General features: G+C 45.7%; 1 protein-coding gene across 1 annotated transcript in view; it reads left to right on the forward strand.

Annotated features, from left to right (window-relative positions):
• gtf2e1 (general transcription factor IIE, polypeptide 1, alpha) overlaps positions 1-14,581 on the forward strand; it is a 38,244-nt gene extending 23,663 nt beyond the window's left edge. The window contains exons 3-5 of the mRNA XM_020462162.2: positions 8,877-9,078; positions 9,589-9,836; positions 12,762-14,581. Of these exons, the coding sequence (XP_020317751.1) occupies positions 8,877-9,078; positions 9,589-9,836; positions 12,762-13,228 (917 nt within the window). The 3' untranslated portion in view covers positions 13,229-14,581. The remainder of the gene's footprint in view (positions 1-8,876; positions 9,079-9,588; positions 9,837-12,761) is intronic.
• Positions 14,582-14,809: the final 228 nt, after the last annotated feature.

The following is a 14,809-nucleotide window of genomic DNA, read 5'->3' on the forward strand; positions in this document are numbered from 1 at the left end:
TACCAGTGCTGTTGCCAAATCTTGCCCTACTGTAAAAAAATTATAAAATGGAAGCATTTTGCTTACGTCTCTCAATTGTTTCCCTCGCCAGTAACCCTTTACACTTGGCACAAGACTGAATCCAAACCTTACACTGTTGATTTTATGTGCATTTTACTGTACTTTTCGCTGCATTTTTTGATAACGAAATCTGAAAATACTCTGGATACATTCAGTAACATGATATTTTGGGGGAAGGTAGAACATACGACAAATAAAAGGGTTTGAGTGAGAGGACTAACTGGACACACTTCCAAAGTGCACAGATCCTACGTAATTTCAATGCTTTTTTAGGACTCAAAGAAGAGTCAACTATAAGGCTTTTAAAAATGTTTGCTCTCCTAGCTGTGCCGTTGAGGAACTAGAGCAAGCACACTTATGGTTGCTTTGCTTGCAACACAACCTGTCTCAGACAAGTCGTGAGTGCATTCAGGTGAGTGTTCCGCGGGCAAAGTTTCTTCACAATACAAAAACAAGCTCATTCTGTTCAGAACAACCCAAGAGTATGACACCATGTTCATAGTGATCATGTTGACACTGTATATGACATGGGTTTTATGTGCAGAGCACATTTTTTGCCTTGCTTGTATGACATCAAGTAGTATTAATTATAATCCTCAATGTCTCATCTTTTAAAATACATAAAGTCCTCTTAATTCACAGCATTTCCCTCACTCAGACAACGGAAAATGAGCAAAAGTTGCCCAATTACCGGGAGGGATGGGGGCAGCTTGTCGTGTGCTGTGCTCCGGTTCAGAACGGATGTCAGTCAAAACCCAAACAGCACTGTGAGCGCAGAGCCAGAGCTCTGACGTCATGTATAGTATGCTACTGTACAGCCACTATGTTCCAATTTTAGTGCCCAAATCTGCCATTTTCAACCCGTATACATACGGATATGAGTGTAAAGGGCTACTTCACCGTCCATCTCTCCAGAGCACTGAGCACCTGTTTTCCTGTCGTCCATATCGAATGGTGCCGCTGTGGCAGTAACAGTACCCCATACCAGAGAGACAGCTAGGCCTGCCTGCAGAGATTGACAGGGAGAGAGCACGGGGTTCACTGTTACCAATCTGTTTAGCTGTTTCTGCTGGCCCAGCAACACTCAACACCACATCACAGAGAATAACAGATGACAATGGAAGTGTTTCCACCCTCCCTAAAGCACAGCTCTGGACTTTCACAGCTACCATTGGAATGTGATCGAGGGGGTGTACTTGTACAACAAGCTGCCTCGCGCTACAGAAACAGGAGATGGGCTCCTGCTGCAATGAGCTGTTTTGGCCTGCGTAAGGCAAGGCTACTTATTTACCATCAGAATAGATCGGAGTCAAATATTAACTCCTGCAGAAGTAAGCAGCTTTTACAGTAAAACTATTCACCAAGTTTACATTTTGACTGGAACAGGAGTGGAGAAATGTGATTTATTTCTCTCAGCATCTTGAGTGTCACGTATGCTTGCTCTCCCGGCGCTCGAGGTCGGCAGTCTGCTCATTATTACGCACACCTGTCACCGTCGTGATGCGCACCAGCGCCTCATCAGGCTCACCTGGACTCCATCACCCTCCTGATTACCTTCCCTATAACCGTCACTCCCTTTGGTTCTTTCATCAGGCATTGTTTCTGTTCCTATCTCATGTCTGTACGCTACTCGTGTTTCTTGTTTCTTGATTTATTAAATTCACTCCCTGTACTTGCTTCACGTTTTTTTGTGTGCATGTTACAGGGAGAATGGATGTGTGGTTAGGGACCGTCTATAAAGGTGCTATATCTTTATCAGCATCATAGAAGCTAATAGTATTTCAAACACACAAAATATGCATCCAAGCCGAACTGAAATCTTATCAGGTACATGTTGGGTCGATTTCACGTCTTTTAATTCCCTTAAAACCGGTCAAACTGATGTCGTTTGTAAATTTTGCCCAGAATTTTTTGTTTTTTTGTTTTTGATATTACATTATCTCCCTGGTCCCTAAATGTCGTGTGTGTGTGTGTGTGTGTGAGAGAAGCCGAGAGAAAAGATTACTTTACCGACGTCAACTACACCAAGCTATAAACACAACATGTAAAAAATGTCAAAGATTTTACTGAGTTACAGTTTATATAAGGGAATTAGGCCCACATCTATGGATTTCACATGACTGGGAATACAGATATGCATCTGTTGGTCACAGATACTTTTTAAAATATTTTTTTAAAGTAGGGGTGTGGATCAGAAGACCAGTAAGTATATGGTGTAGATCTCCTTCGCATAGAGTTGATCAGGCTGTTGATAGTGGCTTGTGGAATTTTTCCCACTCCCCTTCAATGGCTGTGTGAAGTTGCTGGGTATTGGTGGGAACTGGAACACAGACATCGTACATGTCGATCCAGAACACCCCAAACATGCTCGATGGTTGACATGTTTGGTGGGTATGCAGGCCATTTTGAAGAACTGGGACATTTTTCAGCTTCCAGGAATTGTGTACAGATCCTTGTGCCATGGACCTTGCATTATCATGTTGAAGCGTTAGGTGACGGCGGCAGATAAATGGCACAACGATGGGCCTCAGGATCTCGTAACGATATCTCTGCATTCTAATTGACATCGTTTGTAGCTCATGCCTGCCCATACCATAACCCCACCGCCACCAAGCAGGCACTCTGTTCACAACGTTGACATTAGCAAACCGCTCACCCACACGACGCCGTACATGCTGTCTGCCATCTACCTGATACATTGGAAACTGGGATTTGCCAGTGGCCATCAAAGGTGAGCATTTCCCCGCTGAAGTCGGTTACGACACCTAACTGCAATCAGGTTAAGACGCTGGTGTGGACGACGAGCACACAGAAGAGCTTCCCTGAGACAGTTCTGCAAACTCTGTTTCATCAGCTGTCCGGGTGGCTGGTCTCAGACGATCCCGAAGGTGAAGAAGCCGTATGTGGAGGTCCTGGGCTGGCGTGGTTACGTGCTGTTGTGAGGCCGGTAGGACATACTGACAAATTCTATAAAACAACGTTGGAGGCGGCTTATGGTAGAGAAATTAACCATTTCTCTGCAACAGCTCTGGTGGACATTCCTGCATTCAGCCTGCCAATTGCACGCTCCCCTAACTTGATACATTTGTGGCATTGTGTTGTGTGTTGATACGGCGCATTTTAGTAGCCTTTTATTGTCCCCAGCACAAGGTGCACCTGTGTAATGATCATGCTGTTTACTCACCTTCTTGATATGCCATACCTGTCAGGTAGATGGATTATCTTGGCAAAGGAGAAATGCTCACTAAAAGTATTTTTAAAGAAATTTGTGCACAACATTTTAAAGAAATAAGCTGGGATCTTGTATTTCAGCTCACAAAACATGGGACCAACACTTTACATGTTGTGTTTTATATTTTTGTTCAGTGTAGCATTCATTCTATTGATTTTATGACAATTTCTGGTATGAAAGGTTTTATTTAGTCTTCCAGGGCAACAAGTGATGGCACAAGAAGCTGCATGTATCTAATTATAGACAAGTTGACCAAGAAATAGCCCACCAAAATGTTGTTGATTATACACATGTTTCTGCTTATCTAAATTGGGCAAATAATAGTAATAATAACACTGCACCCCCTGTCAAAAATCCTTCCTGCATCTCTGACGGTAGGCTGCAGTGCATTTTCTAAATTTGCGGGTTATTTTATTTAACCTATTTTAACTTGGACATTGCGACCCAGTTCTCTTTTTACAAATGAGACCTCTGACTGTAGAATACAGAAATAGACTCATCAAATACGAAGTGCAATCAATAAATAGGGAGGGGGGGAACTATCATAAAATTTAAAAAACACATTCCACAGTAAAGAGGTCTTCAACCAACACTCTGAATTGCCCGACTGGCACCAATGCGTCCAACTGTAGGTTATTCTGAACACTGTTCCATAAATGAGATGTGAAATAACAAGCTACTCCGACTGTACAGTACTAGCAACTAGGTAACCAAATGGTAATACTGTAGACTTTCCTTTTTCCTGGTAAGACTGAATTCACTTCCTTCAAGTCTTTATGATTAACTTTGAACTCAACCCATGGGTCAACCCAGCTACAACTCCCCAGCTCCAACTTCAACACATTTTATTTAGTCACCAGCCTCCCAATTTAAACCACCTTCTCCACTACAGACCTCAAGTCTTTGTTCTCTACTAAAGACGTATCACCACCCAACTCTCTACGACGGAGTCCTTATCATTTTTTGCCCAACGTATTAATATTTGATAAGCATTGAAGGGGAATCTGCGTGCCAACTTTTCCCCCACCCAAATAAGCTGTGAGCAGAACTGTAATTAGGATCCCACTTCCAGATACATTCTGTTCTCAGTTTGAGACAAAAGCCTCCCCAAGCCTCATTGTCTCTGTCACCCGGCTAATTGTCACGGGCTTTGGTGAGATAGAAAAAGGGCCCGCTAACGTTGTCTAGGCTCGCCAGCCAGCACTCTGTTTTTAGCCTGTGATTACGTGTAAATTGCAAAGGCCTGTCTTTATTCAAATCATAGACGGTGATTTCCTTTTTTTTTCTCTATTTTCTTTCCGAGAGGGGATGGAGTGTTGGGGAGTGGTTATTTTCTGGCGAGTCGGCCTTCACTGTCAGGAACACAGCAGTGTATTCTGGAGGGATGTGCTACTCGCATAGCAACGTACACTTAATCTCTGGCCTCACTCACTGGTCTCTCAATTCAGTAGACTAAATTACGTACATTGGCAAAGAATACTTATACCAAAAGAATGGCGGGACCAACGGCAATAATATAGTAGTAATGGAAATGGGATTACCATTAACAGCCTCGCTCTCTGGTCACTCTCAAAAAAAATGGATTTCTATTGCATGAAATACAATTTTTAGATATTACCAAAACAGCGTAGTGGTCTTTACGGTGGTCTCTCTCTTTCTATATGGTCTCTGTCTATAGTCTCTCTCTCTGGTCTCTGGTCTCTCTCTCTGGTCTCTGGTCTCTGGTCTCTCTCTCTCTCTCTCTGGTCTCTCTGGTCTCTCTCCTGGTCTCTGGTCTCTCTCTCGCTGGTCCTCTCTGGTCTCTCATCTCTCTGGTCTCGTCTCTCTCTCTCTGGTCTCTCTCTCTCTCTCTGGTCTCTCTCTCTCTCTCGCTACGATCTCTGTCCGGTTTCTCTCAGGTCTCTCTAGTCTCCCTTCTGTTACAGACTAGCATGGGCTCCCTCTGAGGCTTGTTCTCGCTGTATGGGTCTGAGCTCCCCCCATTGTCCTTGGCATTAATGGGGAGGTTCCATGTATTTGAACTAGTACATCTGTTTCTACTTTTAAACAAATGATCAAGCCCTCGATTAGGTAAATTAATTAGCTAGTTCAGGGCTACAACAAACTTGTGAAACGTTTGGGGGTCCACTGGGCAGTGTTGTACCACTCTATTTTCTATAACTGTCTGGCTGGCTTTTGAAGGCTCATCTGTGGTATCTGACTTTTCCTCATTGCAGTTTGTGCTAAGGAGTTATTTTAAGCTTTTCAATATAGATTTTCTTGTTGCAGGGAGTATTTTGTTCTTCAGTTCGTCAGCCAGAGTTGAGTCATGTCACCTCCCTCTCTCCTGCGGCGGTAATGACACCTCAGTCCATGTCAGTCGCTATTCCTCTGTGGAGAGGTGTCACTCTCGACAAGCGTGCCCTCACTTTCCACCTTGTCACCAATCAGAAAGCCGGAGGCCATTTTCTGTCACACACACACACAGTGCGAAGCGGCTGTTGGTCCTCTCTGTTCACCTGGTGCAGCCGGTACTAGCTCTTGTGCATTGTGGTGGCCAGACGCACACACAGAGAGCGAGAGAGAGAGAGAGAGAGATATATCACACTCTTCTTGCTTGTCGATACATTCCCCTGTCAAGGGACAAAATTGCTATGATTTCACCCGTAGCTATTTTTCTTATCTTCGTTTGTCAGATTTGAATTTTTTCCTTATTTTAGTCTGTCACATTGGAAACTGGAAAAGCAGACCGAAACGGACTGTGATTTTTGTTTCTTGTTATTTTGAGTTGTTGGCGACGAGCCAGTGGATCTTTCAAACTGTTGACAGGCGTTCATTTGAGAGACACACACACACACACAGGGCGGGTGGTTGAGGGTCTGTAGTCATGCGGGTGCCGCTCCCATCGAAGGGACTGAAAATAGCCTATGGAGCAGATGGCTCAGTTTTGAACTGATGCGTAGCCAGCGAGCCAGGACACTTCGATTGTAACTAACCTCAAAAGAAAATGATGTATACTCTCTTGTACTTTCATGTCGCTAGGCTATTTTGTTTTGATCACATCAGATTTTTTTTTTTTGTGCGCTGTTATTCATCTGTGTGGCCGCTCTCGTGGTCGGCAAATGCGAGTGCATTTTCTTTTCTCCCCGATGTGGGAAAATATTTATGCTATTAGCAATTGCTTGATATTAGAAGCACAGTAATATTTCGGGCAGTGTTGTCAAGCTCAGATTATCCCCCTTTTTTTAAGGGAATAACTTATCTACCGCATCCCAGGGTTGTGATTGGGAGAAAAGAGCGGTATACCTAAACTGTTTAACCTGTAGCCAAGGCTTTGTAGCCGACATGGTAAATCATGGCTGGCATTGGTCGCAATGTGTCAGCTATATGAAGCGATAGTAGGTCTATTTGAATCAGCCTAGTTAGAAGTTAGAGGTAAATAATATTAAATACACTGAACAAAAATATCAACGCAACCGTCAAAAATGTCAAAGATTTAGTTCATATAAATGATTCAGTCAATTTAAATAAATAAATTAGACCCTAATCTACACATATACCTTTTATTAAAAGAAAAAGGTAGAGAGCGTGGATAAGAAAGCCAGTCAGTATCTGGTGTGACCACCGTTTGCCTCATGCAGCGTGACACATCTCCTTCCTCATAGAGTTGATCAGGCTGTTGATTGTGGAATGTTCTCCCGCTCCTCTACGGTGGCTGTGTGAAGTTGCTTTATATTGGCGGGAACTGAAACACGCTGTCGTACACGTCGATCTAGAGCAGGCCTGGGTAACTCCAGTCCTCGGGGCCCTGATTTGGTGTCACACTTTTGCCCCAGTCCCAGCTAACACACCTGACTCCAATAATCAACTAATCATGATCTTCAGTTTAGAATGCAATTAGCTTAAATCAGCTGTGTTTGCTAAGGATGGATGGATGGGGGGGGGGGGGGGGGGGAGAAAGAGTGTGACACCAATCAACCCCCCCGAAAACTGGAATTGCCCAGGCCTGATCTAGAGCATCCCAAAACATGCTCAATGGGTGATATGTCTGAGTACGCAGGCTATGGAAGAACTGGGACATTTCCAGCTTCCAGGAACTGTGTACAGATCCTTGCGACATGGGACTGTCCATTATCATGCTGAAACATGAGGTGATGGCAGCGGATGAATGGAACGACAATGGGCCTCAGGATCTCATCACGGTGTCTCTGTGCATTCAAATAGCCATCGATACAATTCCATTTTTGTTTGTTGTCCGTTGCTTATGTCAGGTGGATGGATTATCTTGGCAAAGGAGAAATGCTCACTAACGGGGATTTAAACAAATTTGTGCACAAAATTGGAGAGAAATAAGCGTTTTGTGTGTATGGAACATTTCTGGGATCTTTTATTTCAGCTCATGCATCTTGGGACCAACACTTTACATGTTGCAGTTATATTTTTGTTCTGTATATAAGAGAAAAAGACATGTAATATATCTGACAAAAATGAACGTGTGTGTGTGTCCATCATGTTCCAATACTATAATCAGGACCTCTTAGCAGGGGGCACCGTGTTTGTTTGTGCGTTCCATGGGCCACATTGGGTCTCCCATGGTGTGTGGGATGAGATACTGTAACTGTCCCCCTCAGAGGACCAGAGGGGAGAAGTCTGTGTATGATGACAGACACTCGGGTGGGTTTCCGTCACACAGCCGGTTTCCTCCAGGGGGATTGATTAACTATAGAGGAACGAGACAGACACCTCCCACATCCGTGTTCATTTTTCTGGCCTATCTGCTCCGTCACTGCATTGCTCCTGCCTGTGGTCTGAACCGTCTAACCCAACCAACTTTACCAGCGTCACACTTAAGCAATAACGCCTTAGGAGGTGTGGTATATGGCCAATATACCACGGCTAAGGGCTGTTCTTAAGCACGACGCAACACGGAGTGCCTGGATACAGCCCTTAGCTGTGGTATATTGGCCATATACCACAAACCCCCAAGGTGCCTTATTGCTATTATAAACTGGTTACCAACATATGACAATTTTTTTTGGGGTTTTACTAATTGCATGTGGTATACGTTCTGATGTAGCACGGCTGTCAGCCAATCAGCATTCAGTGCTCGAACCACCCAGTTTATAATCGCAAAGATACCAGTGAAATCTCTGTGATATATGATTTACGAGTGGCAGTGTAATCACTTTGCAGAAAAATTATGTACGTTTTCAATTAGTAAGTGAAGTGCAGTGCTATTCAAGTTCAGATTGGTCAATTACTCTTATTTGACGCATCAGATGACGAGTACTGACCAAAACGGCGTTCGATAGTTTTTTTTTTCCGTGGTAGGGGTGGGGGGGAAGGGTGTGTGTGTAATCAGCTAGCCAGCGGGGGTGAGAAAGAGGGAGGGAGAGCGCAAGAGAAATGCACATTTTCAAGTTTTATCTGTTCTCTGGAGCAACACCACCACCGCCGCCATGCATTATTCATCAACCATGTTCATGCAAGCCTTAAACTGCACCAGCCCTGGAGACCTAGAACTCATGCTGCACTCTCTCTCTCCTTTCTCTCTCTCTATCTCCTCCCTATCGCTCTCTCTCTCTCTCCTCCCCATCTCTCTCAGGGACGTTTCGCTGTACGTTCTGTCAGACGGAGGTAGAGGAGGACGAGTCTGCGGTGCCCAAGAAGGATGCCAGGACCCTGGTGGCCCGTTTCAACGAACAAATCGAGCCCATATACGTGCTGCTGCGTGAGACCGAGGACGTCCACCTATCAAACGACCTGCTGGAGCCCGAACCTGCCGAGATCCCCGCCCTCAAACAGAGGTCGGCCCCCACCCCTTTTCACCTCCAACATCCAATCAGTGTTCACGTTTTTTTCCCCGAGTCCCGCTGTAAATGTGTTCCTGTCACCGCTCGGCTAGTCCTGTACACCAGAGCGTTATATTTAGTTAGGACATTGAGGTTTCTGCCTTTATGATACATTTTACATGACACTACAACGTTCTATGGCAGCCATGTCATCACCACATTAACATTACATGGGCGGTATTTAAAGAATGCTATGTCACAATGTCTAGAATTAGAACGGTATTTCAAATGCAAAAAGTTGGCACAACTTCCTAAACATGTGGTTCTCCTGTAAACTGACCTGTGACATCTCTGCTTAACCTGCAATCTGTGACTTATTCACCGAGGAAGTCCCTGTCTGTTATTAGTGGAATGCAATGTCGTTTACGGCTCTCGGGCTTCTCATGAACAGATCACACCGTGAACTACTGTCCCGTGCGACGGTGCTAAGTTGTCGCTCTCTCTCCTCTCTGTCCCGCCCTGTAGCCGGGACCGTGCGGCGGCGGCAGCGGGTGCAGCTGCCGGCGGTCCCCACCGCGAGGCCTGGTCCACCAAGGGCTCGTCCTACGCCGACATGTACCCCCAGAGCGTGGAGATCAGCATGGGAGAGCAGGAGGAGCAGCAGCAGCGTCGGCAGGCCAGCGAGGGGAAGGCACCCAGGGAGAGACCCGTGTGGCTGACTGAGAGCACTGTGCATGGAGGAACGTACAGCGAGCCAGACCCACTCAAAAACTGTGAGTTACCGAGTGCTGCTGTGGCGCAAGTACAGACTCTGCTGTTTCTCTCTCTCTGTCTCTCTCTCGGTCCCCCTCTGTCTTGTCTGTTTGTGTCTCTCTCTCTTTGTCTGTCTAGGCTTTCCTCTGTGTACTTGTTCTCCAAATCGTTTATTGAAGCGACTTCAGTGCCAACAGTGTTTTCATTTGTATTAGGATATGGAATTGAATATTTTTGCATTTGTAATTTGTATTGTATTGTATTTGTATTTGTATTTCATGATTTGAAATTGAATGAATATCACAATGTATTATTCAATATGTATATATTCAGTTTCAATATGGTAGCTATTGCATTCATTGTCTATCAAGTTTAGAAAACCTGCCATTTCAAGTTGATCAATGTTTCGTATTCAACTTCCCCAATGGATTCAGATGTCAGAGACAACATCCTGGTACTTTGCCAGAGAGGAAAGACCGAGGAGAACAGTTTCTGAATCCAATGTGGCATGTTGAATATATTTTCTTTCCCATGGTATTTGGCTCTAGCATTTGAACCAATTTGGCTACGAGCTCTTATGAATGCTAAGACTCTGGAGCGTGGACGTGCCTTCTGTTCCACTTTATGATGATCACAGGCCGCGTTAGAAGGGAGCGTCACTCAAACCGCAAGACGACCCCAAACAGAATATAGCTAAATAGCCATGTCAGAGCCCTTCTAAGGGATAGTCTTTCCACTCCCTGTTTCCTCTTGCTCTTGTGACTGACTCGGTTCGAACCGGGTCTCCTGCATGTCACAATCCTGTGTTAGCCCACTTGGAGAAAGCCCACAGGGATGAGTTCAGGAAGCTGACGCAAGTCTCCAGCAAGTTTCATCGAAACCGCCTCGGTTCACATTTCACACCCCCTTTGACCTCGTACTCCGAGATCACGGCACCAATATAACTGACTGGGTTCGAAATCAGGCCTTACCGCACAACAACAACATTCTCTGTGGCAAACGGAAAGCTCTGTGCACCCCATTTAATGAAAGGTGGATTGGTGATCCATCCATGTGATGAGTCGTCTTGCAATTACCTGACTGATTCCCGCTTGTAGCGAACCCTTCATGTAAGCTCGCGGGGTCAGGACCAGGTGCGAGGAGGCTATGTGATGGACAACCTTGGCTACAGATGTGTTCGTTTAACTGATGGGGCTCTAACCCAGGTCTCTTGTGCATCAGACAATGACGCTTTTCAGGTCTCAGACAAGTTTCTCTCAAACGAGCCTGGTCACCGAACCACCTGTGTTACACTTCATTCCCCTTTGACCTCCTCCTTGAAGAGACCCGTCCAAGACATGGGACCGATGCCTGTGCTTTAGCTCAACAGGCTAACACAGTCTTAACCCAGTTAGTCACGTTAACCTTATAACTGCTGCCCTTACCGGAGACTTGAAAACAAGGAGCGGACTAGGACCGAAAATCGTCCCTGGCATTTCTAACACACCGGCCACTTCTTTCCCCTGAGGCACCCACAATGGCCCATTCTTTTCCTAGAGGCCCCCATTATTAGCCAGAGAATGATCATTTTGAGCAAGAAACCAAAGTTTAAAATGGACGAGCCCATCTGGCATTAGCTCGAAATGCCAGATAACCAGTCCACCCCTGCTTAAAAAAAAAAAATAATCTAAACCGGTCTCAGGCAAGGTTCCCATCACATAATCATGGATCACCAAACCAGGCGAGTAACTTTGCCGGATCTTCGAAGACTTGTATTGTTGCAGCAGATGGGGAAATGTAACACTCACTCACACAGCCTGAAGTGCCCTTGCGCAATTGTAGAAGGGCTCTTTTTCTTTTCTAAATAGCACGATGGGTTCGTGTTAAGACCCGCGTTCGAGTCTCCATATGAGCTGGATCAGGGGAAGCGTAACTCGCTAAGCAGGCAGCGTGACTTCTTTTAAAGCGGTGCCACTGGACCTACAGTTGCTCCGGATCAACTGCCGGGGTCACTGTGGAGTGATTTTGAATGGGGGTGAATGAAGCAGATGACGCCCTTTTTTTTTTTTTTTACTCACTCATCAGCGTGAAGCGTTGCTCCTCGCGGAATTTGAAAAATACTTTTTTTAAAAATGTAATAGCGGAGTGGGCTGGAATGCTTCAGGTGTCAGGGTTCATGTGTGTTTGTGAAGCAAAGGTTCCCAGTTGGAGTCTCTGGATGAGCTGAATCAGGGGGGAGCGGTACTCGTTAAGCAAGCAGCAGCGTGTCATCCTTTTACGGGAACTTCCTGAACTTATCCCTGTATTGATACAATATCCCTGTATTGATACAATTTGCAAATAGAAAAACAAATTCTATATCCTAATACAAATTCAAAATTATGAAATGGGAATACAATTTCTGTTGGCACGGAAGTCGCTCCGTATCCTCTGTTAAGGCCTTAAGACCTCAGGTTCTACATTTTTTTACCATCTCCCACTAAAGGCTGATGTCTGAATGGGAGTAATCAGTGTGTGTGTGTGGCTGAGGTTAGACTGCTCATTAAAGGCCGAGTGCAGGATTTTGGCATTGAAGCCCTTTATCTACTTACCCAGAGTCAGATCGCATGGATACCATTTTCATTGGCTCGCGAATCTACCTCGTAACTTCCTCCATACTGGATGCAGAGACATTCAAATGGTATTAATGAGTTCATCGGACTCTGGGGAAGTAGACAGATAAAACACTTATCCCTTTAAAACCTGATTCATGACCTTTCAGTCCTTTACTGGAGGCATTTGTCTTTGTAATGACCTCCTTGACCATTGGACCGAGTCACTTTAAAAGAAGACATTTAATCTCTGTGATGAATTTGCACATCTAGCCACATCTAGTTTACTTGTATTTGCATAGCCGTATGTACTGTTGTTTTTCTAATGATTTATTATCAGCTGTTTCTGATTGACTTGTGATGTTCTCTCTGCAGCCGGAGACGACGCGGGAGGAGCCCAGGTGGGCGTGGTCGGGCTCGGCGGCGGCCAATCGGAAGAGAACGAGGAAGTGATGCGCGCCCTGCTCATCCATGAGAAGAGGAGCGGTGCCGGGCCGGCAGGAGGCGGAGCCGTAGCGGCAGGAGGCGGAGCCATAGCGGCAGCCAGGGGCAGCGACTCGGATAGCGACACCAGCGAATCAGACGAGGACTCTCCCACGGCTCCGCCGCCTGTGGCAGCGGCCCAGCGGCGGCCGACGGGCATGGAGATGGAGGAGGAGGAGGAGGATGATGACGAGTTTGAGGAGGTGGGGGCCGATGAGTCCATGGTGATGGTGGGGGGGCGGTCGTTCTCCTATCGGGAGGTGAGCCAGAGGCCAGAGCTGGTGGAGAAGATGAGCTCTCAGGAGAAAGAGGCATACATCGAGATGGGACAGAACATCTTCCAGGAGATGTACTTCTGACTGAAAACACACAGACACTCACGTACACAGCCTCTCTCTCTCTCTCTCTCTCTCTCTCTCTCTCTCTCTCTCTCTCTCGCTCTCTCGCTCTCTCGCTCTCTCGCTCGCTCGCTCTCTGTCGTGTGTCCTTCACCCTCTCGTCTTCTCCCCTCGAAGAGGGAAAACAAGATGTCACTCTAGTTCCAATTCTGTTCTAGAGACCAGACTGCCTATTGCCATGACATGTGTATTAGCGGTGTGTTCGTCTGGCAAGTCAGTCAGACTCGGCTCCACCAGTCAGTGTTTCCTCCCAGTATTACAGAAGCTGAATGTTACAGCACACTCCTCTAGTGTTGCTCTGTAACCACAGCATGATGCCTAGTGAAGACACACACACTGCCTCCCCTCTCATCCTGTCTCTACCTCCTGTACCCATTACTAAACAGGAACAGAGTTGAAGATCTGGGAACCTGTCCAGGAAAACAAGTCACACGCACACACAGTTGCCAACCAGTTCATTAGACCACAGTAGACCACGCCGCTCCTTTTCTCTCCCAGTGCTCCTCCAACCTTATGGCTCTCGGTCTCCACACTCTGTGAATTCTTTACTGTTCTCAGGGCGAGCTGTTTATTAATTTCTCTTCTCCTCGCCCCTCTCTCTCGTTTTCCGTCTACACACACACGCTCCCTCTTTATTTTCAGATGCTCTTTTGGGGGGGGGGGCTCTCTCCACAAGGAAAGAGACAACTCTGGAGCGAATAATACTGGCTTTGATGTTACCGCGGTAACCCCCGGGATGGGGTGACCTGCTCAAACGCGGATGCACCCCCCCATAGCGAGGCCTTTAGCGGTGGCGTGGGGATGACATTTGCAGAGCATGTGGCTTTTTCCCTCCAAAATGTGACTGTATATGACAGTGTCTCTGTCGCTGTGTGAGACACAGTACCACTCCAACCTTCAACTCTCTGCTTCTGATGAATTTTTCACTGTTTTCTTTTTTTAACAGAGCAGTATTTACCTGTTAGGGAAGAACTACCATATACTGTGTAAAGAGATTGAGAAGAAAACAATGGTAATTCAATGTTTTCTTTTAAAGAGAGGGTATCCTTATTGAATTCTATGCTGGCAAAGGGGCCAAGTGTGTCTAATTTTCATTTTTTGGCTAAACATGAACATGGACTATGTTAAATTTCTCTTTGCTTTTCTTTAATATGGTTTTGACTTTTGCCCTTTTGAGTTGTACCACCTCCCCACCACTAGGCTCCGCCACATCTTTAGTTGAGCCTGTCAATGAAGAGCCACTTGCCTAACGTTTTAAGTTCATTGATTTGTAAAGGTACAACATTAAAGCAGATGATACTTTTGAGGATTTCAGTGAAGTATTTCTTTGTCATTATTGGTCTATTTGATCTTGCTTGGATACATTCCATTACAGGTTTGGTTGTCTTCTTATTTCTCCTCGTAGAGACATTGCCGCTACCTCGTCAACAGAGTAGTTTCTCTTCAGCTTTCAAAAGTGAGCTTGCTTATGGGGCTGTCGAACCTGGCCAAATGGCTTAGGGAGAAGCTGCCAGTTCGCATTAGTTCAAATGTCGACAGTGG

This window comes from Oncorhynchus kisutch, linkage group LG26, assembly GCF_002021735.2.
Source record: "Oncorhynchus kisutch isolate 150728-3 linkage group LG26, Okis_V2, whole genome shotgun sequence".
Taxonomy (NCBI): Eukaryota; Metazoa; Chordata; class Actinopteri; order Salmoniformes; family Salmonidae; genus Oncorhynchus; species Oncorhynchus kisutch.